A 25,016-nucleotide genomic window follows, 5' to 3' on the forward strand; every position below is an offset into this window, starting at 1 on the left:
CGGCATGTGTAATTGAATTACACTGCCGAATCTTAGGATGCAGTACCGCATCCGCCGCTGGGGGCATTTCGAGTCGAAATGCCGTTGCTAGTATGCAAATTAGCACTTAAGGCGATCCACAAAGCTTTCTAGCTTCCTTTTTGCGCCGTAAGTGTTATTTTGCAAGTGTAAAATTAGGGCTCATTCTACAAAGTGTAAAGTTAGTCACACCTTGTAAAGGCCCATTCCAGCGACGGCATTTGGTATGCTTTCCCGAGGGAGAACTCCACGTCAATTTGTAAAAACAAAACCGGCATGGGTTCCCCCCCAGGAGCATACCAGGCCCTTAGGTCTGGTATGGGTTGTAAGGGGACCCCCCCTACGCCGAAAAATCGACGTAGGGGGTCCCCCTACAATCCATACCAGACCCGTATCCAAAGCACGCTACCCGGCCGGCCAGGAAGGGAGTGGAGACGAGCGTGCGCCCCCCCCCCCTCCTGAGCCGTGCCAGGCCGCGTGCCCTCAACATGGGGGGGTTGGGTGCTCTGGGGCAGGGGGGCACACTGCGGGCCCCCCCACCCCAGAGCACCCTGTCCCCATGTTGATGAGGACAGGACCTCTTCCCGACAACCCTTGCCATTGGTTGTCGGGGTCTGCGGGCGGAGGCTTATCGGAATCTGGGAGTCCCCTTTAATAAGGGGGCCCCCAGATACCGGCCCCCCACCCTAAGTGAATGGATATGGGGTACATCGTACCCCTATCCATTCACCTGGAGGCAAAAAGTAAAAGTTAATAAACACACAACACAAGGCTTTTTAAAATATTTTATTATTCTGCTCCGGATGCCCCCCCTGTCTTCGTTATTAGCTCAATTACCAGGGGGGTCTTCTTCTTCCACTCTCCGGGGGTCTTCTCCGCTCTCCGGGGGGGGTTTCTTCTTCCGCTCTCCGGGGGGGGGCTTCTCCGGACTCCGGGGGGGGCTTCTCCGGACTCCGGGGGGCTTCTTCCATCTTCTCCCCTCTTCCGCTCTTGACTCGGCGAACCCCGGTTCTTCTGCAGCTCTCCGGTGCCTTCTTCTTCAGCGCTGGCTGCCTGCTATGTTTGTGTGTTAGCTCGATTTCAAACAGGCAGCCAGCGCGGTCTTCTGTGGCGTCAGGGTCTTCTCTTCCTTTCTTCCGATGTTGCCTCGTCGCCTGTTGTCGCTGTAATGATGGAAGCGCGCCTTGCATCCCATTTATATAGGCATCACCGTCCCATCATGCTCCGGCAGGTACCCACGTGGTGGGTGCACGTGGGTAGGCACCCACCACGTGGGTACCTACCGGAGCATGATGGGACGGTGATGCCTATATAAATGGGATGCAAGGCGCGCTTCCATCATTACAGCGACAACAGGCGACGAGGCAACATCGGAAGAAAGGAAGAGAAGACCCTGACGCCACAGAAGACCGCGCTGGCTGCCTGTTTGAAATCGAGCTAACACACAAACATAGCAGGCAGCCAGCGCTGAAGAAGAAGGCACCGGACATCTGCAGAAGAACCGGGGTTCGCCGAGTCAAGAGCGGAAGAGGGGAGAAGATGGAAGAAGCCCCCCGGAGTCCGGAGAAGCCCCCCCCGGAGTCCGGAGAAGCCCCCCCCGGAGAGCGGAAGAAGAAACCCCCCCCGGAGAGCGGAGAAGACCCCCGGAGAGCGGAAGAAGAAGCCCCCCCTGGTAATTGAGCTAATAACGAAGACAGGGGGGGCGTCCGGAGCAGAATAATAAAATATTTTAAAAAGCCTTGTGTTGTATGTTTATTAACTTTTACTTTTTGCCTCCAGGTGAATGGATAGGGGTACGATGTACCCCATATCCATTCACTTAGGGTGGGGGGCCGGTATCTGGGGGCCCCCTTATTAAAGGGGACTCCCAGATTCCGATAAGCCTCCGCCCGCAGACCCCGACAACCAATGGCAAGGGTTGTCGGGAAGAGGTCCTGTCCTCATCAACATGGGGACAGGGTGCTCTGGGGTGGGGGGGCCCGCAGTGCGCCCCCCTGCCCCAGAGCACCCAACCCCCCCATGTTGAGGGCACGCGGCCTGGCACGGCTCAGGAGGGGGGGGGCGCTCGCTCGTCCCCACTCCCTTCCTGGCCGGCCGGGTAGCGTGCTTTGGATACGGGTCTGGTATGGATTGTAGGGGGACCCCCTACGTCAATTTTTCGGCGTGGGGGGGTCTCCTTACAACCCATAACAGACCTAAGGGCCTGGTATGCTCCTGGGGGGGGAACCCATGCCGGTTTTTTCTTTGAAAATTGGCATGGAGTTCTCCCTCAGGAATGCATGCCGCTGTCATTTTTTTTTTCCCCCGACGCAACTTTAAGCCGTCGCGATCCTCAAAACTCGGCGTAACGTAACTTCGCGCATGCGCAGTACAGCCGGCGCGGGAGCGCGCCTCATTTAAATGGGACTCGCCCCATTTGAATAGGAACGCCTTGCGCCGGCGGAATTTTAGTTACACAGCCTGAAATTTCTAGATAAGTGCTTTGTGGATCAGGCACTTAGGTAGAAACTTTAAGGCAGTGTAACTTAAATTGGATTTTTTAAGTTACGTCAGGTTTTTGTGGATCTGGCCCATGGTCACCAACAATTATCTGTGATATATGTTTATGGACTACTGTCCCTTTAATTATTTATTCACTGGACTATTTATTTAGCATTTGCTACTTCTATTTTCGATATTGACATTTTTTTCTTATTTTTTGGACACATTCAGACCTATAGCAGCATTGCTGATAGGCAGATACTATCTAGTATCATTTAACTCAACGTTTGGTTACATTTTTTATCTTTGCACGTGCCTATGTAATGTAATGTATTTTATGTGTTTGTAATCATAAAGTAACACTTGTGACTGGATGACACACTCACCTCACTACTGGCACACTACCCTATTTACTGCTTCCCACATGAGCAGCACACTGAGGCACTATATCTTCACAGACCCAATAGCCATAGCCTCACAGGGGTCAGATCATAGTATGTATTCGGAATGACTGTATTTGTTTATGTATGTATATTTGTTTTGTTGTTTGTATAAAATTCAAGAAAATCAATAAAAATATATTGGAATGAAAAAATATTTTTGATTGTCAGACTTTGGGGAAGAGGCAATGGTAGACATTACTAAATTATCCAGTTTACCCATGGATGCAGGTGGGCTGAATCACCATGTATATCCAATCACCTGGAAAGGTGACCCTAACTCTTCCTACTGCAATCTCCACAATATAAAATAAACAAAGACAGTGAGAGTTACACCTCTTTTCAAAATGGTGGTGGCTGGTAGGTGGAGTAGGGAACTCATGCAGTCCATGAGAAATCTAAGAAAATTATGTCCGATTCATTCTTTCGAGCAACAATAAAAGATAATATTAGTTTGACCGATCAGATTTTGATTGCACCGACATCTGGTTTTAGTCTTGTACTTTGTTTATTTTTTCATCAAATACATTTTTTGTATAAGATCACAAAGACAATTTCAGTATCGATATTTGCTATCTTTGAATAATGTCAGTGCTTTCAATTGCAAAATTTTGGTATCAAAAAGGTAGGTCTGCATTAAACACTTTAGAACCATGTCATGTGATCCCGTTACCACAGTAAGACATATAAAACATCCTCTCATACAAGAAGCAGCTTAACCCATTCCTGTCCAGCTCTGGCATGCCTTTCACAGGGTTTGAAAGCCTTTGGTGCAGGAAGGATGGTCAATCATGTGACCACTGTGACTGGCCGTGGTCACATGATCAGAAGTCAGTCCTGCCAGTTACTGATTGTTGGAAGGGACTAAACGCCGTCTCTGACAGCTTGTATATTTAAAGAAGTAACCAACATACCTGAAGTCTGATCCATGTAATACACCAGTGTGTTCCATTTGGTTTTGTGAGGATTCATCGGATAGACAGTGAGGTTCAAAGAGTGTTGAGCTTGCTCACAATTCCTGTGTATTATACAACAAACATCAAATTTATTTTGTTACTCTTTATTTGCATTCAAAGTAAACCTTTTTTTTAAAAACCTAGACTGATAATTCAACTGTCCTAGTTGTCTGGCTGTTATATTGGCCCAAAGAGTTTAGTACACTGACAAGTATTCCGATCAGAAGTGGACCTTTCTCTGACTTCATCAGCTTCATGCTGGTTCCATGTTAGTGACTGAGAGTACAGACACAGCTAGGTAATAAACATGCCAAAATGCAACCTTCACGTTTCTCTCTTTTCAGGTTTTCTTTAACCACTTGTTGACCTGTCGCAGTACATTTACTGCAGCAGGTTGGCTTGTACAGGCACAATCACAAACCTATACGTTGCAGATTTCTTCTGGGTCCATGCACGCATTTGGAAGCTTGGGCTGCTATTCGCTGCAGCACAAGCTGATCAGCGGGTCCTGACCAATGATAGAAGAGAGCCTGTGTTGGTAAACAACACAGGGTTTTCAACAGACAGCAGTAATGTGCCATTTTTCTCTTCCTGCAAAGCAGGGAGTAAAAACTGCCACATTGCTTAGTGAAAATAGCACACATTAACACTTGTTAGGCACACAGTTAACTCTTTGATCACCCTAGATGTTAACACCTTCCCAGCCAGTGTCATTAGTACAGTGAATAGGCACAAGATAAAATGTACTGTAAACTACTTTCTTCTGACTGCTCTTTATTAGCTGTCTGAATACAACATTCCATATTATATCATTTCTAAATTCTACTTTCACGTTATCACTGTGTCAATCAGCTTCTTCCTTGCTCTACCCCCAGTGACATTACACATCCAGCACACACATCCTTCCACAGCTGAGATCCCTCCTATAGCACACACACATTTGTCTTTCTCCTGTACGATACCGCTAGCACACACACATTGGTCTTTCCCCCGTGTACTTCACCTCCAGCACACACACCATGGTCTTTACCCTGTATCCCATCTCCAGCACACACACATTGGTCTTTCACCATGTACTTTGTAACAGGAGTCACTTTTGGGCACAGATTGAGCCAGGAAATAAGGGACATATGTTGGATTGTTTTAGCATGGACAGTAATTCACAATATATTCCTTAATGTCTGCAAAGAACTAATTACCAGTTGTTGGCTTATTCTGACCCTACCGGTCAATAGTGACTCATTCCTCTGTGTAACATAGGCTGTTGAGATGCTAATTGAGTCTGTACTGGGGTGAGGTGGATTTGAGCTTGGTAGACAGCCTGGCTCCTGAAAGACATTCCATTGTGTGATGCTAATGACACTGTATGGTGTGAAAATCCTACTGATGATCAGGTGTGAATAGCTTATTGTCGGAGACGTAACGTCTGGGGGATATTTAACTCCTCTATGTAATAATCTAAAAGAATGTGATTGAAGCCCATTGTGTGATGTGTGGGTGGAGTGTGTTTTTGTTCCTTTGATTACTGTAACATGCTGTAACTGCATAAAAGCTGAGAGTGTACCATTTGACTCAGAACACAGAGTGTATGTCTCGTCTCTCTGAGGGAATTCTTATGGATCGGGTCCATTACATGCTTCACCTCCAGCACACACACACCTTGGCTTTTGCCCTGTATCCCACCTCCAGCACACACACATTGGCCTCTCCTGTACAATACCTTTAGCACACACACCTTGGTCTTTCACTGTGTACTTCACCTCCAGCACACACACCTTGGTCTTTCCCCTTTATCCCATCTCCAGCACACACACATTGGTCTTTCTCCTGTATGGTGCCTCTAGCACATACACATTGGTCTCCCCCCTGTATTCCACCTCATGCACACACACCTTGGTCTTTCCCCTGCATCCCACCTCCAGCACACACGCATTGGTCTTTCCCCCTGCATTCCAGCGTTTACTTTCTATTGGGTAGTCGAGGCCAGTGTGTGTTAAGATACACATATATTTTTTTCCCTGTATCCTGCCACCAGTACATACACATCACTCCCCAGTACCCATACCAACAGTGAGATGCCCTCCAGCAAACAGAGTTCTTTAGGCCAGTTTTAAACCAGTACGTGTATTAACCCATCAGTGGCCACCAGTGTATGCACATTAACCTCTCAATGCCCATCACATAGAGGCATTAACCCTTAAGTTGCCCATCTTTTAAGCATTAATGTCACAGTGACCTGTCTGTAGTGTATCATCTACTTCCCACTGTCATAACCTCAACACTCCTTATCTGCATATACTGTCCACCAACACACTTCTTTTTGTTATGTCCATGTTTTCCGGTTCTAAAATGAGCACTATTTTACTAGGACATAAAATATTACATCTAAGCTCTAAGAGAATGTTCCTGGAAAATCAGTTTATTATACAAACCGTACCAGTTGTCTTTACAGGTATTGCTACATTCAGAGCAGTATTGACACAAAGGCCCAAAGCTTCTGTCATCAGTGCATTCACATTTTCCACATATGCAAGTCCCCCTCCCACTGCATAACAGTCCATTTGTGTCCATACAGTGTTTCTTTGATGAGGAGCATTGACATCGATCACCTTCCCAGCCATGAATGCATTTACAACTGCCATTTTCACAGTCCCCATTACCTGGTGCAAAGGAAAAAAAAATATGCTTAGTGTTATACTTTTCTCAGACTGCATTTTCACATGACTTGTCACTGTAAAATGAGCAGTGAATACTTACCTGTCTTTCTGCCTGTGGTCCCTACCTATCTACCTTTTATTGCAGTGCTAAGGCGGTGCCCTCTAGTTAGGTAGGGGTGAAGGACAGGCACAGCATGAAGCAAGGGACCAGACACCCAACAAGCCCAACAAGCCCACAAGTGTTGAGCTGTTGTTGATTAGCATCGGTAGCGAGCAATATCGGTATTACAGGCAGGAGGACAGGTTAGTATTTGTTGTTTATCTTTGCAGGTTTGCTTAACTTTATGACAGTCGCTTTAACAAAACAGATCAGACTAAAATAGCTAATACATAGTGATTAAATTAGAACTCTAATAAGCAATATTGTCATTTAACTAAGCCCATGATATAGCTTAGGTGTTATTTGAAAGATGGTTAGGGATGTAATGCCCTGTACACACGATCGGTCCATCCGATGAAAACGGACTGATGGATTTTTTCATCAGTTATCCGATGAAGCTGACTGATGATCAGTTGTGCCTACACACCATCGGTTAAAAAACTGATCCTGTCAGAACGCGGTCACGTAAACCACGTACGACGGCACTATAAAGGGGAAGTTCAAATACAATGGCGCCACCCTTGGGGCTGCTTTAGCTGATTTTGTGTTAGAAAAAGACGATTCACGCTTTTCTGTCTGTTACAGCGTGATGAATGTGCTATCTCCATAACGAACGCTAGTTTTACCAGAACGAGCGCTCCCATCCCCTAATTTAGTCTGAGCATGGGTGGATTTTTAACCAATGGACGTGCCTATAGACGATCGTTTTTTTCCTATCGGGTAGTTAACCATCAGATAATTTTAAAACAAGTTCCTAGTTTTTTAACCGATGGATAAAAAAACTATGGGGCCCACACACAATCGGTTAGGCCCCATACACACGGGAGGATTTATCCGCGGATACGGTCCAGCGGACCGTTTCCGCGGATAAATCCTCTCGAGGATTTCAGCAGATTTCTCTGCGATGGAGTGTACTCACCATCGCATTGAAATCCGCGCCGAAATCCTCTGGCGATGACGTGTCGCGCCGTCGCCGCGACGTGCGCGACGCTGTCATATAAGGAATTCCACGCATGCGTCGAATCATTATGACGCATGCGGGGGATCCCTTCGGACGGATGGATCCGGTGAGTCTGTACAGACCAGCGGATCCATCTGTTGGGATGGACTCCAGCAGATGGATATGTTCTGCATGTCAGCAAATATCCGATCTGCTGGAATCCATCCCAGGGGAGATATATCCGCGGAAAAAGATCCGCTGGCGTGTACACACCATAGGATCTATCCGCTGAAACCCATTTGCTGGGATTTATCTGCGGATGGATTCTATGGTGTGTACGGGGCCTTAGTCTGATGAAAACGGTCCATCAGAACGATTTTATCAGACAAACCGATCGTGTGTACGTGGCATTATAGTAGGAGGCCAAGCTTGTTTCTCAGCTTTTAAAATTGAACAACAGGAATTCAGCTCCTTTGTAAAAAGTGAAGGCACACATGTGTTAAGTCTAACAAGGTGCATGACACCTCCTGGACTTTGTTCTCTGTTATTTACATCTGACAGGTTTATAGAACTCTTGGGAGAAAGCCATCACTGTAGTTCCTTCAACAGTAGAGTCACTGCAGCCACTATGCCCACCCTTCCTCTCCTCCTGCTAAATCAGAGAAGCCTCTATATTATATGAACAAAATACAAAGACTTATTTTAATTGGAAGCAGAGAGAAGGGGCATGTGTTATACACCTCATTAGACTTAACTCATAGAGTGCCTTCACTATTTACAAAGAAGCTAAATTCAGCTTTAACTTTCAAGTCAAGGAAAAAGAATGGGCATACTAAAGGCCCTCTGTGTCACTGTGACAAGGATCTCCAACGTGATCAGTTGGCAAATTGGTGCTTGATGTTGAGTTAAATTTTTACTTTCACCTTTTCACCCAGGAGCCACCAATACACCTTATCCATGCCTAATTGTTTTGAGGACCTAATTGATTTTTGAGTTGAGTTGTACTTAAATGGATCCAGGGGAAATCAAGAAGCCATAAGAAACAACAGACCTAGATAAAAGTCTTCATGTCTAAGTGGACTACTGTGGACACCCCAAGTGATCTTGGAAGAAACTAGCCAAGTTGGATATTTCTAGATAGTATTGTATTCTTTGGAATTAGCTGAGCCCTGGATAATCTGGCTCACATTGCCTTCCCTGTCCTCATTAACACAAACATGGATATTCATATGTTTCTCTCAAAATCTGCTTGTGTGTACGCGAGTCCAACTCCGCTCTAATGTCCATGACACGTTTTAGCATTGCTTTGGCTATTTTATAAAAGTTCTTTCCACAATATAGTTTACAAGATTATTTGTAATTCATATGCCAAAGACATTCCAGTGTAAACGATCCTGTTCAAGTGATGCCTAGAAAAAACATTCAAAATTTCTAATGTAATTCAGTGGTGTTTTTAATGGCTCCCCTGCAGAGGAGTTTGTGGTTAAAATAACAAACAGCACAAATCATTTACAATATATTGCTTAGCTCTCATAGTTTGTGCCCTATCACACGCTGTGAATAACATACATGTTCACAGCCTAGATGAGTTTCAGAGCAGGAGGGGAGCCGTGGACTCTATACACAGCCACAAAGAGGGAGTACTAATCAGTGAAGCATTGCAGGCCTTCATTTCCTGAGAATATAGCTCAGAGTTATTATACAGGACAGTTCACTTCTAACTCCTGACCTAATACCAGATGTACACTTTTGATAATACATAAAAGCTTGGGTGTTCTGATGTGAATGACAAAAAGCATTGTTTAACCCCCATTATGCAATAGGAACACTGCAGGAAGAATGAACAGCTAGAGTGCATGCATAATACATGGTTAATGGGCAATAAGAACTACCCAACTTTACTGTACAGTTTTTAATCTCATGAGTTGTCTCTAAATATTTTTACTCCCCCCACACCACAAAATGAACCCCCAGTTTATTCACCATCAAGATAGCCCATATATATTGCAACAAGAACGGCCAACCAATTACAGGACTGATTTATGAAGTAAAATTAAACATTTCGATGTACCTAAACATGAAGCTAGGATAATGAGACTGTTGGAGAGCTCAGATCTCAGTTCCCTGGCATTCATGGAGCCAAGAAAAACAATGTTTTAGGGTATAATTGTGGGAGGAAAAAAGGTGACTAACCTATGAGCTGCAGTAACATGCTAGCCATCATGACATCTGTACCACATCCTACAATGCAATGCCCCTGCTTGACTAACCATCAACAATTACTGTATTTATTGGCATATAACACTCACTTTTTTTACCCTGAAAATAAGAGTAAACTGTACCTGCGTGTTATACGCAGGGGGCTGTGGAATTTTTTTTCCCCTGAAACTTCCATCTTAAAGTTAGGGTGCGTGTTATACGCCTGTGCGTGTTATACGCCGATAAATACGGTAATAACTTCATATTCCTAAAAATCTATTTATGCATTTAGGAAGTAAAGACGTGAGGAATGGTATGTAATTATAAGGTGTTAAACAGGATTAAAAAAAACAACATGTACATAAAATGTGTATGTGTGTATGTGTGTTGAGTCAGCAAATCAGTCAGAACATAAACTCTTAGGAATCTAGTAGGGCCCTCGGATTCCTCCTGTATTGAATTGTATTGTAACTGTATAGTCTGTCCTAACATTGTAAAGCACTACGCAAACTGTTGGCACTATATAAATCCTGAACAATAAATAATAATAGCAAGCAGTGAGAGAGTGGGTAACCGCTCAAAGAGAACCAGGTAATCTGATTCCTGTGGTCCGAGCCAAGGGTGCAGGCAGTGCAATCAAAATGCAGGTTAGGATGAAGGAAAAAAACTGGGACAGCCGCACTCCAAAAAAACTCCTCCTTTAATTAAAAATCACAAAATACATGCCACAGCAAAAAAGCACTATGAAGAAGCACTAAGGCATAGTGCGAAACGTCAGCTTTTTTTTGTTGTGCTGTTTTTTGCTGTGGCATGTATTTTGTGATTTTTAATTAAAGGAGGAGTTTTTTTGGAGTGCGGCTGTCCCAGTTTTTTTCCTTCATCCTAACCAATAATAGCAAGCAACCTATGATAAAAGTCATTGATGGCAGCTCCAATTTTTGCTGCCAGGTATTTACAAAATGGTATAATGTTCTCTTGTTAAAATAAAGTCCCAGTAATCACAGTACATGGTGTTTCTATTACCTTTGTGGTTAATAGGTCAGGGCTGTTCATCCAGAACATGATTCATTTTCAGAATCTTTTGAAACAGAATATTACCCTGAGATACATTGCACTAGTGAACACAATATTGTACATTACCCAACTGCTAAAAATCTAAAAGCTTCAGGGTACTCTGAAATCAAAAAAGGTTTTCTTTACTTAGGATTCTTCCCAGAACAATCCTATGCAAAAGATAATACTCATCAAAAAGATAAAAAAAATAGCAAGCTTACTATCTAAACAGTTCCTTATCTTGAATGGTACAAGACAAGGCTGCCCCCTATCACCAACAATGTTCAACTTAATGATTACACCATTGGCAGAAAGAATCCGCTTGGACCCACTCATAATGGGCTTTCTCTCCATAGACAGACCCAACATTATAAACGTATTCCTGGACGACATCATTCTGATGCTAACAAACCTCCAACCCTCACTTCCCCTGGGCTCACAAACTCCTGGCGGTATTTAGTCAGCTGTCTTATTATAAGGTGAGTCATTCTTATGCCTTGTACACACAATCGGAATTTCCGTCGGGATAAACTCCAACTGATTTTTCCGACAGAATTACGTTCCAGCTGTCTTGCATACACACTGCCACATGAAATTCCGACTGTCAAGAACACGATGACATACAACACTACGACGAGCCGAGAAAAATTAAGTTCAATGCTTTCCGAGCATGCATCAACTTGATTCTGAGCATGCATGTTTTTTTTCTCTGTCAGAATTCCATACAGACGAACGGAATTTCCAATAGAAATTTTTTCCGTTGGAAAAAAATAGAACATGTTCTCTTTCTAAGTCCGTCGCAATTTTCGAAGGAAAAACTCAGATGGGGCACACACATGGTCGGAATATCCGAAAAAATTCTGACTTTTTTCAACGGAAATTATGATCGTGTGTACGAGGCATACGTCCTTAATTTTTAACCTCACCATCCCCGATTCTACCGCTTTAAATTTAAGGCCCCGTACTCACGACCAAACATGTCTGCTGAAACTGGTCCGCAGACCAGTTTCAGCAGACATGTTTGGCCGTGTGTTGGCCCGAGCGGACCATTTTGGGACGGATCGGACAGGTTTCCAGCGGACAACTGTTTCCCGGACTTGTTTTAAAACAGTCCGCTGGAAACCTGTCCGGCCGGACATGTACGGTCGTCTGTACAGACCTACCGTACATGTCCTGCCGCCCGCATCCCTCGCATGCGTCGAATGACTTCGACGCATGCGTGGAAGCATATTTAAGGCGGCCCGCCCACGTCGCCGCGTCATTGTCGCGGCGACACCGCGTCATCGACGCGGCGACACCGCGGACACGCCCCGCGTAATGTTTACGCGCGGGCTTCTGTTCGATGGTGTGTATAGCCATCGAACAGAAGTCCCCGGGCAGTCCCCGGCCAGACATGTCCGATGGAAACGGTCTGCAGACCGTTTTCATCGGACATGTCCTGCCGTGAGTACAAGGCCTAAAAGATGTGTTTCTGTACACTTAAGCCGAGAAGGGCATAACATATCTGGGTATCACAATTATTCCCTCCTGTGCTTCATTAGATGATGCAAACTACAAACTATTTCTAGCCAAACTTATAATTGAACTGAGGAACCTAACCCGTGTTGAGTTGTCCCTTTGGTGGGTAGGCTGACCGCCTACAAAATGCTTATACTCTTGAGTACTATATTTATTTAGGACCCTTCACACCCCCTTAAAACAGACATACCTGAAAGCTTTAACCTCCCTACTGAGAAGCTTCATTTGGCAGGGGAAAAGAGCTTGTTGCTCCCACATATCCCTGACTAAACACAGATCAGTTGGTGGAATGGGAAAGGTAGACTTGCAAGAATATTAAACGGCTGTCCACGCAAACTACTTAAAACATTGGTTTAACCCATCATCCAAACCCCTATGGCTGGACATAGAAAAAGGTCTCGATAAAATGCACAATCTTCACTCTATACTTTTTTCTGACTTTCTGACTAAATCTAACCCTACTCCCAATTTCTACAATTGCCTCTCTTTCAGCTTGGTGGTTGATAACACAACTCACGCCGCAATCCTCCCAACCCCAAAAGGTTGACACACGACTTGCCACCAGTGTTAATTTTGATGTCAAATTTTCGATTTAGTCTTAGTTATAGTCTTTTAGTTTTAGTCGTATTTTAGTCGGCTAAAACTTCCAGTACAGTTTAGTCGACTAAAATCGTATGGGTTTAATTATATATTGATGCATTATTTTTTTAGAATTGCCAAACATTATATACTCCTGGAGTAAAAATCTAAAAACATATTATTTATGGTATTAGGTTTGAACACGCAGTACAGATACAGATTTAGCCGTTGTGATATATAACGTCTTTATAAATAAAACCAAGTTTCACAAACAAAAATATTGCTTTTGACAAGCAGAAGTACAACTTAAAAATATAAAAACCCCCCAAAAAACTGTAAACTATATTGGCTGTAATGCCATTTCACATATTACCTGAATATATAACCAACATTAAATATTAAGAAAAATTAAAATAGGCTACTTTCACACTGCCAACGCAGGGACGTCGGCGGTATTTTTAAAATGTTTGCGGTGCTATTCGGCCGCTAGTGGGGTGCTTTTAACCCCCACTTTCAATAGATGCAGTGGCGTATCTAGGGTATGGCAGCCATAGCAAGTGCCATGGGCGCCATATGAAGGGGGCGCTGTTGAGTGGCTGGGCAGCAAGGCACTTACCAGGGTCTGAGAGTCTCCTTTTCCCTCCTCCCGAGCATAGACAGGATCTCCTTTTCAGCATCTTTGCTAATGGACAATGGCAGCACTATCTGCGTTCAACTAAACCCCTCCCCTGTTCTCCCAGGCTCTCCCATTCCATATAATCGGATTGGCAGTGCACAAAAAAGGAGGAACATCAGTTTCTCCCTCTCCTCTGTGACAACTGAGGCCATAAGTTATGAAGATTTCATAATTTCCTGTATTGGTTCTGTATTTACCTGGCTGGTATCAGCTAAGAAAGCAGCCAATCAGCCTTGGAGGACAGAGGAGGGATCAGGGGTCTAATAAACCCCAGATTTCTCCATAAAGAGGATATGTCACAACCCAAGTTATCACAATGGATGATAAATATCACTAGTTTTGTTAGCTGTTTTATTTGTTAAGGTTATCTGAATGTTTCAAATGTTTCTACAGGGGTGCAGTTTCAGTGCTTGCCATAGGCGCCATTTTCACTAGATACGCCTCTGAATAGATGCCCCCTACGTATTCTTATTTGGTAGTGCAGCGTCTAATTTCAATTTGGTTTTACTAATAGTCTTTTGACTAAAAACTGTCATTTTAGTTTTAGTAGTATTTTAGTTACCTGAATTGTTCTAGTTTTAGTTAACTAAAATAGTATAAATTTAGTTGACGAAAATATTGTAGTCGACAAAAATAACACTGCTCGCCACCTTAACACATATCATCCCGGATTTACCTATAAAGTGATGGGATAAATATGGTTTACACTGGATTGAGGACCTTTTTTTATAAACGGGTCCTCTTGCCCACCAGAGGTCATCATCATCACTAAATTTAAGCTCCCGTGCTCCTCACACCTCACCTAATGCCGTATATACAGCTTCTTGTCATCCTTCCCTCCACCACCTATTAAAGTAAACTCTAAAATCTGGTAATTTTACACTAATCCCTTAAATTCAATCTGGGGTACATCGCTCATATACAATTTAATGCACGACAAGAAGACCTTTCACAAAACAAGGTCGATGATAAAATGGGAAGAAAGACTTAAACTCCTCCTTCTCTGTGGCCCAGTGGACCCAAGCTATTAGGGTCACACACTCAATAGCACATTGTGTAAATCATTGGGAACTTGCATTGAAAGTTTTACACGGTTGGTAATTCACCCCTTATATATTGGCAAAAACATAAGACACACGCCCTCCACTTTTCTGGCGCACCTGTGGTGCCTTGGCTACTCTAATGTACATTCTTTGGAATTATAATAACATTTGCAGCTTCTGGCGGAAAACATTTTAACTGATCTTGGAGTTCACTGGTATCATAACACCAATGAACCCTGCCTTGGCCCTACTCAATCTCAGCATTGATCAATTCCCTATACAATTTTGAGGGATATTTTGCCAATATATTACTATCAGCCAAAATAATCCTTACTAGACACTGGAAACAGAGCCTGGCCCCCAACCCTTCAGAAATTGTGAATGTTACCCAACAACATTTTCTTTATGAAAAATCTCTGATTCCACATCTAGGATCCTACTGTGCCTTTGAATGGATAGGGAAACCATAGATCTCTTGGCGTCCACCTTAGAACCTGAGAGACCCCTGGTTCCGCCCTTGTCTCTCTTTATTTGTATGACCTCCCTACTACTAATGCTGCTATGATCTATTAAGTGCCTTGTATTGTATTTTGTGTAGAAAACTCTGTCTTAGTACATTCATGTTAATTAAAATACTCTTTCTGTTTGAACTGTTGAAGTCTGTTCTGTTGAAGTCAATCCTGAGTATTCCTTATTATTATATTTTGCGGCTGCGTCCACATTGTTGCAAACTTTTATTACACTAAAATACCCAATAAAAAATAACTCATTCTGTACTTTTTTATATCCTTGTCCTAACAATCACACCAATTTAATGTCATTTTTGTACTAGTCAGACTGAAAAGTAATACCTAAAGCTAGCTATATATTAATTTATTTTCTTTTAAAAAAAATACCTGCTTCCCCCATTCACACACTTGATGTGGATGGGGGAATTACTCCCACTGTGCTATTGTATTCTGACAACCAGGAGCCATTCCTGCCATCAGAACACATTGATCAATGTTGCCAGCTATAGCCAGCAACACTGATTGTTTGGGAAAAACCCAATAGGACAGTTATGCAGAAGTCAATCGGTAGATCAACTTCTGTACAACCAGCCTGTCCATACTGTACATGAATTTCAATTCAGCCGGTCCCTGCTGAACTGTCCGAGTTTATATCTATGTATGGCAGCCTTAAGAGATCATTTTCTGGATCTGAACATCATCATAATAGACTTGTACCTAGGAGACTCAGGAAGCTTTTGTATTTTACATCTTAAAACCTAACTAAAATGTGAACACAATAACTAGTAATGATAGATTACTCCAAGGAAAAAGTGCCACGAATGTATCACCAACATCCCAAAACTCTGTTTGTGGAGATCAAGTACAGCCACCTTTATGATCACCCACCTAATATTCTGTAGGTCCCCCTTTTCCTGTCAAAACAGCCCTGACCCATTGAGGCATGGATGCCACTAGAACTCTAAAGATGTACTTTGGTGTCTGGCACCAAGCTGTCAGTAGCAGACCCTTTAAGTCCTGTAAGTTGCGAGATGGGGCCTTCATGGATCGGACTTGTTTTTCTAGCACATCCCATAAATGTTTGATTGGTTTGAGATCTGGCAAATTTGGAGGCCAAATCAACACCTCCAACTCATTGTTGTGTTCCTTAACCACTTGACAACTGGGCACTTAAACACCCTTAATAACCAGACCAATTTTCAGCTTTCGGTGCTCTCACATTTTGAATGACAATAACTCAGTCATACAACACTGTAACCAAATGACATTTTTGTCCTTTTTTTCCCACAAATAGAGCTTTCTTTTGGTGGTATTTGATCACCTCTGCGGTTTTTATTTTTTCCGCTAATAATGAAAAAAGAACGAAAATTTTGTAAAAAAATGTTTTTTTTTTCATTTCTATTATAAAATTTTGCAAAAAATGAATTTTTCTTCATAAATTTGGCCTAAAATGTATACTGCTACATATCTTTGGTTAAAAAAAAAAAAAATTGGGTTATTATTTAGTCTGGGTGAAAGTTATAGGGTCTACAAGCTATGGTACCAATTACTGAAAATTTATCAATTTGATCACATCTGAAGTACTGACGGCCTTTCTCATTTCTTGAGACCCTAACATGCCAGAAAAGTACAAATACCCCCTAAATGACCCCTTTTTGGAAAGAAGACATTCCAAGGTATTTAGAAAGAGGCATGGTGAGTTTTTTGAAGTTGTAATTTTTTCCCACAATTCTTTGCAAAATCAAGGTTTTTTTTATTTTTATTTTTTTTCCACAAAAGTTTCATATTAGCAGGTTATTTCTCGCACACAGCATATTCATACCACAAAATACACCCCAAAACACATTCTGCTATTCCTCCCGAGTATGGCGATACCACATGTGTGAGACTTTTACACAGCGTGGCCACATACAGAGGCCCAACATGCAGGGAGCACCATCAGGCGTTCTGGAGCACCCAGACCAGTTCTGACATTTCTCTCCTACATGTAAAAATCATCATTTATTTGCTCGAAAATTACATAGAACCCCAAAACATTATATATGCTTTTTTAGCAAAGACCCTAGAGAATACAATGGCGGTCGTTGCAACTTTTTATCGCGCATGGTATTTGCACAGCAATTTTTCGAACGCATTTTTTTGGGAAATAAAACAGTTTTGTGCTTTTTAAAAAAAAAAACATTAAAGTTAGCCCAATGTTTTTGCATAATATGAAAGATGAAGTTACGCCGAGTAAATAGATACCCAACATGTCACCCTTCAATATTGCACACGCTTGTGGAATGGCGCCAAACTTCGCTACTTAAAAATCCCCATAGGCGACGTTTTAAATGTTTTTACTGGTTACATGTTTTTAGTTACAGAGGAGGTCTAGGGCTAGAATTATTGCTCTCGCTCTAACGTTCGCAGCGATACCCCACATGTGTGGTTTGAACACCGTTTTCATATGTGGGCGGGACGTGCACATTCGCTTCTGTATACGAGCACGCGGGAACAGGGGCGCTTTAAATATTTATTTTTTATTTTTATTGTTCATTTTACTTTATTTATTTTAGTTTGACACGTTTTTCCCCAAAAATAAATGTTTTGATCACTTTTATTCCAATTACAAGGAATGGAAACATCCCTTGTAATAGGAATATAGCATGACAGGTCCTCTTTACAGTGAGATGTGGGGTCAATAAGACCCCACATCTCACCTCTAGGCTGGGAAGCCTGAAAAAAAAAAAAAAAAAAAAAAACGATCCTGGCTTCGATCGCAGCGGTGAGTCAGAAGAAGCACCGGAGGGCGAAGGGAGTGGGGACGTCCACTTTTGCCTCCCGTAAGAACGATCAAGAGGCGGAACAGCCACCATGATCGTTCTTATGGTGTAGAGAATCGCTGGCTGAAAAAAATGATATCTGAATGATGCCTGTAGCTGCAGGCATCATTTAGATATCCCTGCACAAAGTCAAGGACCTCATATGACGTGGGCGGGAAGTGGTTAAAACACATTTTTTTCCCCAGAGTATTTTCTGGGTATTGCAATGTATTGGCTGGGGTATTGCAAAGTATTGGTGTTGGGGTATTGCAGAGTATTGGTGTTGGGGTATTGCAGAGTATTGGCCGGGGTATTGCAGAGTATTGGTGCGGGGGTATTGCAAAGTATTGGTGCGGGGGTATTGCAAAGTATTGGTGCGGGGGTATTGCAAAGTATTGGCCGGGGTATTGCAAAGTATTGGCCGGGGTATTGCAAAGTATTGGTGCGGGGGTATTGCAGAGTATTGTGTGGGGGGTATTGCAGAGTATTGTGTGGGGGGTATTGCAGAGTATTGTGTGGGGGGTATTGCAGAGTATTGTGTGGAGGGTATTGCAGAGTATGGTGCGGAGGGTATTGCAGAGTATGGTGCGGAGGGTATTGCAGAGTATTGTGCGGGGGTATTGCAGAGTATTGTGCGGGAGGTATTGCAGAGTATTGTGCGGGGGGTATTGCAAAGTATTGGTGCGGGGGTATTGCAGAGTATGGTGCGGGGGTATTGCAGAGTATTGCGCGGGGGGTATTGCAGAGTATTGCGCGGGGGGTACTGCAGAGTATTGCGCGGGGGGTATTTCAGAGTATTGTGCGGGGGGTATTTCAGAGTATTGTGCGGGGGTACTGCAGAGTATTGCACAAGGGGTACTGCAGAGTACTGGCAGGGGGTACTGCAGAGTATTGCGCGGGGGTATTGCAGAGTATTGCGCGGGGGTATTGCAGAGTATTGCGCGGGGGTATTGCAGAGTATTGCGCGGGGGTATTGCAGAGTATCGCGCGGGGGTATTGCAGAGTATCGCGCAGGGTTTTTGCAGAGTATTGCGCTGGGTTTTTGCAGAGTATCGCGCTGGGTTTTTGCAGAGTATTGCGCTGGGTTTTTGCAGAGTATTGCGCAGGGTTTTTGCAGAGTATTGCGCGGGGTTTTTGCAGAGTATTGCGCGGGGTTTTTGCAGAGTATTGCGCAGGGTTTTTGCAGAGTATTGCGCGGGGGTTTTTGCAGAGTATTGCGCGGGGTTTTTGCAGAGTATTGCGCGGGGGTTTTGCAGAGTATTGCGCGGGGGTTTTGCAGAGTATTGCGCGGGGGGTATTGCAGATTATTGCTCAGGGGGTATTGCAGAGTAATTGCGCAGGGAAGGCAGAGCATTGCAGAGTATTGCACAGGGAAGGCAGAGTATTGCAGGGGTTAATGCAGGGATGGCTGAGCAGGGATGGATGGATCTGTGACTGCAATAGTCACAGATCCATCCCACACTGCTGCTGCCATCCGCGCTCTCCTCTCACACTGTACCGATCGGTACAGCGAGAGGAGGGAGGAACCGGCGTCATCAAATGACGCCGGTTTGTTTACCTGTGATCGCGCCGTCATTGGACGGCGCGATCACATGGTAAAAGACCGCGGTTGTTGGTCAAGATCTGGAAATCTGTGTAGCGCCGGGTCTCATAGACCCGGCGCGCACAGAATTTTCAGTGTGCGCGCCCGAGGCGGCGCGCATTACTGCTTCTGGTGGGCGCCGTTAAATAACGGCGACCCCCAGTTAAGCAACCACCTTGCCGCCGTTATATGACGGCGGCTGGTGGTTAAGTGGTTAAACCATTATTGAACCATTTTTGCAGTGTGGCAGGGCACATTATCCTGCAGAAAGAAGCCATTGCCATCAAGGAATACCATTTCCATGAATTGGTGTACTTGGTCAGCAACAATGTTTAGGTGGGTAACATTGACATTAAGTAACATTGACATGAATGGCAGAACCAGGGTTTCTAAGCAGAACATTGTCCAAAGCATCACACTGCCTCCACTGGCTTGCCTTCTTCCCAGTGCATCCTGGTTCCATCTCTTGCCCAAGTATGAGATGCACATTCACTCGGCCATCCACATGGTGTCAAAGAAAACAAGATTCAAGACACCAGACGACCTTCTCCCCTGGCTAAGTGGTCCAGTTCTGATGCTCACATACCCATTTTAGGTGCGTTTGGCTGTGGACCTGCGTCAGCATGGGCACCCTGATCCCAGATTCCTCAGACCAGACCACCTTCTTCCCTTGCTCAGTGGTCCAGTTATGATGCTCATTTGCCAATTTTAGGGCACCCTGACTGGTCTGGAGCTACACAGTCCTATACACAAAACACTGTGATACATATTTTTTGCTTTCAACACATCAACTTTAGGGACAAAATGTTTACTGTGTATGTGAAAATATTGCGCAAACTTGTAATGAAAAAAAGGTGAAAAGGTGGGCAGCCAACACACAAAAAGTATTTGTAAAGGTAATATGTAAAGAAAAGTGTAGCGCCAATATAACTCAGCTCCACTTAGGTGAGAACCCAAAAAGAGGGAGATAATGTAAAATTGGAAATAATCCAAATGTGTACTTGACACCGTGAGGTGTGGTGACAATTATATGTGTAATTAGAGGTTTAGTGAGATCCCCAAAATAAATAAAATAAACTTATAAGATGGGAATATACACCTAAAAGGCAAAAATGTCTGTGAGGCAAATGTTCCTGTGTGGATATTGATGTGAACCTCAGAGGATCAACATACACCTGTTGCCAGTTAAGTCCTGTTAGGAACTTTAGAGAGAGGTATCAATACACTCAATAGACACACACTAAAGCAATTAACCTGCAAAGGCAGGTAAGCTATAGGTTCAGAACAAGTCCTTTTGGGAAAACATCTTAAATCATTTGGGATGATTTTAAATCCACATAAATTATATATAGTCCGTTTCCCTGTTGGGAATAATACATATATATGATCCTTTTGATTGTATAGATGCGATGGATTTTTGATTTTTACTGCTGAACGTTTTTTGAAAATCCTGTTCAAAGTGTTGTTTTTATCCAGAGTGTTTACCTTTTTAGTGACACAAGTTTGAAGTTTTCATTAAAACTGTAACTTTTTTACACTATGTGGAGCCCTTTTTTTGTTTTTTCACATACTCTGTTGTGATCAACTACTGATTCCACCACCTGCCTTTTTTGGAGAACACCTGTATCCTTTTGACTGTGAGTACAATCTTGCACCAACCACTATCCTGAGACTACATAAGGTTGGAGAGGCCTTGAGAGAACAACATCGCAAGGGCGACCAGAGAGGGCAATCGGCCCGTACAAGCTTTGGAGACCCACCCATCGTACGATGAGTAGTGGGTCATCGCGTTCTGGTAAGAGTACCCAGTTATTTTTCTCTCGCAAAAGTCTGATTGGAGTGTGTTGCTGAGGATATACATCGCATCTATACAATCAAAAGGATCATATATATGTATTATTCCCAACAGGGGAACGGACTATATATAATTTATGTGGATTTAAAATCATCCCAAATGATTTAAGATGTTTTCCCAAAAGGACTTGTTCTAAACCTATAGCTTACCTGCCTTTGCAGGTTAATTGCTTTAGTGTGTGTCTATTGAGTGTATTGATACCTCTCTCTAAAGTTCCTAACAGGACTTAACTGGCAACAGGTGTATGTTGATCCTCTGAGGTTCACATCAATATCCACACAGGAACATTTGCCTCACAGACATTTTTGCCTTTTAGGTGTATATTCCCATCTTATAAGTTTATTTTATTTATTTTGGGGATCTCACTAAACCTCTAATTACACATATAATTGTCACCACACCTCACGGTGTCAAGTACACATTTGGATTATTTCCAATTTTACATTATCACCCTCTTTTTGGGTTCTCACCTAAGTGGAGCTGAGTTATATTGGCGCTACACTTTTCTTTACACAAAATGTTTACTTACTGCCCAATATATCCCACTGACGTTAAGATGCCATTTTAACAAGATAATCAATTTTATTCACTTAACATGTTATTTACAACTGTATTTTCTACACTGTCTTTAAAAATTGTCTTTAAAATAAAAATCAGTCCCTATTATGATCAAAGTACTGGATTATACTGAGTGGGTTGGCTGCATCCTTCAAAATACACCAAAATGACTGTAAGTATGTGTACTATAATGAAGACAAGTAACAAAAACAACATTGACTTTCTAACATTTACAAACTACTTACCAGAACACAGTTTTCCTTGGTTGTACGGACAAGAAAAGTCATCCATTTCACAGTATTTCCCATATATTTTTCCCAGTTTGATTTTATGACAGTAGCATTTTCCACACAGACATATTCCCCGACCACTGCACTCAGGTTCCATGGGGGAGTGCTTACATGTTCCTGATAGATGGGAATGTTCTCCGGAGCTACAATTACCGTCTCTACATGGAGCTCCAGGGCAGTCCGGATGGACCTCAGTTATACACTTCTGCCTCAATGGGCTATTACACTGGCATGTACAAGTCCTGTGTATCTTTATTTTTACGGTTTCATTGAAACCAATGGGTTTAAGAACGATGTAGTTGTGTCCTCCTTCTACATCACAATTTTCCATTGTAATTGTTACATTAAATAGAACCTAAACATCAAAAATAGAAGTATTAGCTACAAATCATAAGAAAATGTTTGTACTCAAGAAAGTAAAAAAAATTAAAATAATGGCAATTATAATAAACACACATCATACCAAATTTCACAAACATGTGGTACCTTGGTCAAAATCTGGAACTAAAGCATTTATTTTAGATAATAGAGACTTTTTGATTTATTGCTCAGTGCAGATTTTAGCGAGAACCCCCCCATTTAAATTAGTATCTGAATATGAAGCATTTTCTTATAGAAAACCATTAAAACCTTGACTTTCAATTCAAATAAGAAGAGGAGCAATAGTGACCATCCTTGTCAAAGGACTGGCAGATCTAGAAATATAGAAAGCTGAAATGAAATTATAATTTTAACTGTACGCCGGCGTACTTCTTCTGTGAATCTGGCCCCAATTTCCTAACTTTGGAAAGATGTTTTGTGTCTACAGGACAAGTAAAGAAAAATATCTTTATTGTATTAGATCTATTTCTCACTTTATTGAGAATGAAAACATGGCTTTACATGTACTTTAGAGATCACATAAGTTAATGAATATAACATTGATAAAAGTTAGGGTGTATGTAAAAGGGAAACAAGAGAAATATTAATATTTGACAATATCCTAACTTGAACAAAGCCTAACTTAAAGCTGATCAGGTTTCATTTATCTTTAAATAGTTTACTTGGACAAAGCTGGTTCTAACAAACTATTTAATTCACTAACAATTGCAGCCTCTGGCAGCTATGTACAAACTGTATGTAGCATCAGCAATCTACAGTATACAGTGCTGTGTTCCAGTAGGGGGCTGTGCTCTACCAGACTGGCTGAGAGGAAGAGTTGTATTCATTTATAAAATACAAAGCTTCCTCAGAATGGCTGAGCAGCACTCAGCCTGACTTGACTTTGCCCATGTAAGGAAAGGGAAGATCTCATGCTGCTACTGCAACACAGCACCGGCTACATATAGTTTATTCAGTGCTACCAGCCCCTGCTTTTGTTAGTGAGGGTAATAGTTCATTTGGACCAGCTTGGTCCAAGCACACTATTTAAAGTTAAATGAAACTTGGAGATCAGCTCTAAGTCACAAATGCAGTGGGACTTTTTAACTGTTTAAGTCATATCCCATCATAATCCTAATAAAGTATACAGTATGTTCAGCTAAAACTTTTTTTTAGTTTTGGGTAGAGTAGGGAGGTGTAAAAACGCCTGTCAGGTCTTTACTACTTTAAGTAACTCATATAACTCTTATGTATTCTGTGTTCTTAAAAAATTTTTCCATTGCATAAAAATCAAATCAAATCAAAAGTGTCATAAAACAAAGTCTATATATATATATATATATATATATATATATATATATACACACACACATATATATATATATATATATATATATATATATATATATATATATATATATATATATATAATCCAGATATAAGTGTTCTTCAATTACCAATCGGAATATGACATCGAAAGTGCACACCACCACCAGCCACCAGTTGAAAAACCTGCTCACCTCAAAGATGAGTTCAGTAGACTATGTACAAAACACTCCTGCAAAATACCCTGCTATGATCTCCTTCCTCCCCCTCCAGGGATCCAACTCTATTAGCACATCTCTTTGCTCAGCGAACCACATGCAATCAAAAAGGCAGACTACATAGTGCTCTCCATTGCAATTTTATTAAAACACCCCCATAAAAACACACTTACAGGATATACAAATAAAAAGCGCTTAAGTGTCTAGCATGTCTACTCATTCACGTGAAGAAGCCCCTTGAGAGGGCGATGCGCATATAGGAGGGAGGAGCCGGGCCTGTGACATCACACATCCACCGCTATCCATGCGGAGTGATGGGCAAGCAGACGTGCTAGACACTTAAGCGCTTTTTATTTGTATATCTAGTAAGTGTGTTTTTATGGGGGTGTTATAATAATTTTTTTGTAATGGAGAGCACTATGTAGTGTGTCTTTTTGATTGCATGTGGTTCGCTAGGCAAAGAGACGTGGTAAGAGCTTGATCCCTGGAGGGGAGGAAGGAGATCATAGCAGGGTACATTGCAGGAGTGTTTTTACATAGTCTATTGAACTCATCTTTGAGGTGAGAAGGTTTTTCACTGCAGTGGATTTTATATATATATATATATATATATATATATATATATATATATATATATATATATATACACAGTGGGGATCTAAAGTTTGGGCACCCCAGGTAAAAATTTGTATTAATGTGCATAACGAAGCCAAGGAAAGATGGAAAAATCTCCAAAAGGCATCAAATTACAGATTAGACATTCTTATAATATGTCAAAAAAAGTTAGATTTTATTTC

At 42.3% G+C, this 25,016-nt stretch overlaps 1 protein-coding gene across 1 annotated transcript in view; it reads right to left on the reverse strand.

The window, feature by feature from the left end:
• ITGB8 (integrin subunit beta 8) overlaps positions 1 to 25,016 on the reverse strand; it is a 196,284-nt gene that overhangs the window by 13,337 nt on the left and 157,931 nt on the right. Inside the window, exons 10-12 of the mRNA XM_040352818.1 lie at positions 22,271 to 22,670; positions 6,333 to 6,555; positions 3,854 to 3,957 (exon numbers count right to left, since the gene is read on the reverse strand). Of these exons, the coding sequence (XP_040208752.1) occupies positions 3,854 to 3,957; positions 6,333 to 6,555; positions 22,271 to 22,670 (727 nt within the window). The remainder of the gene's footprint in view (positions 1 to 3,853; positions 3,958 to 6,332; positions 6,556 to 22,270; positions 22,671 to 25,016) is intronic.

This window comes from Rana temporaria, chromosome 5 (genome assembly GCF_905171775.1).
Source record: "Rana temporaria chromosome 5, aRanTem1.1, whole genome shotgun sequence".
NCBI classification, from domain to species: domain Eukaryota; kingdom Metazoa; phylum Chordata; class Amphibia; order Anura; family Ranidae; genus Rana; species Rana temporaria.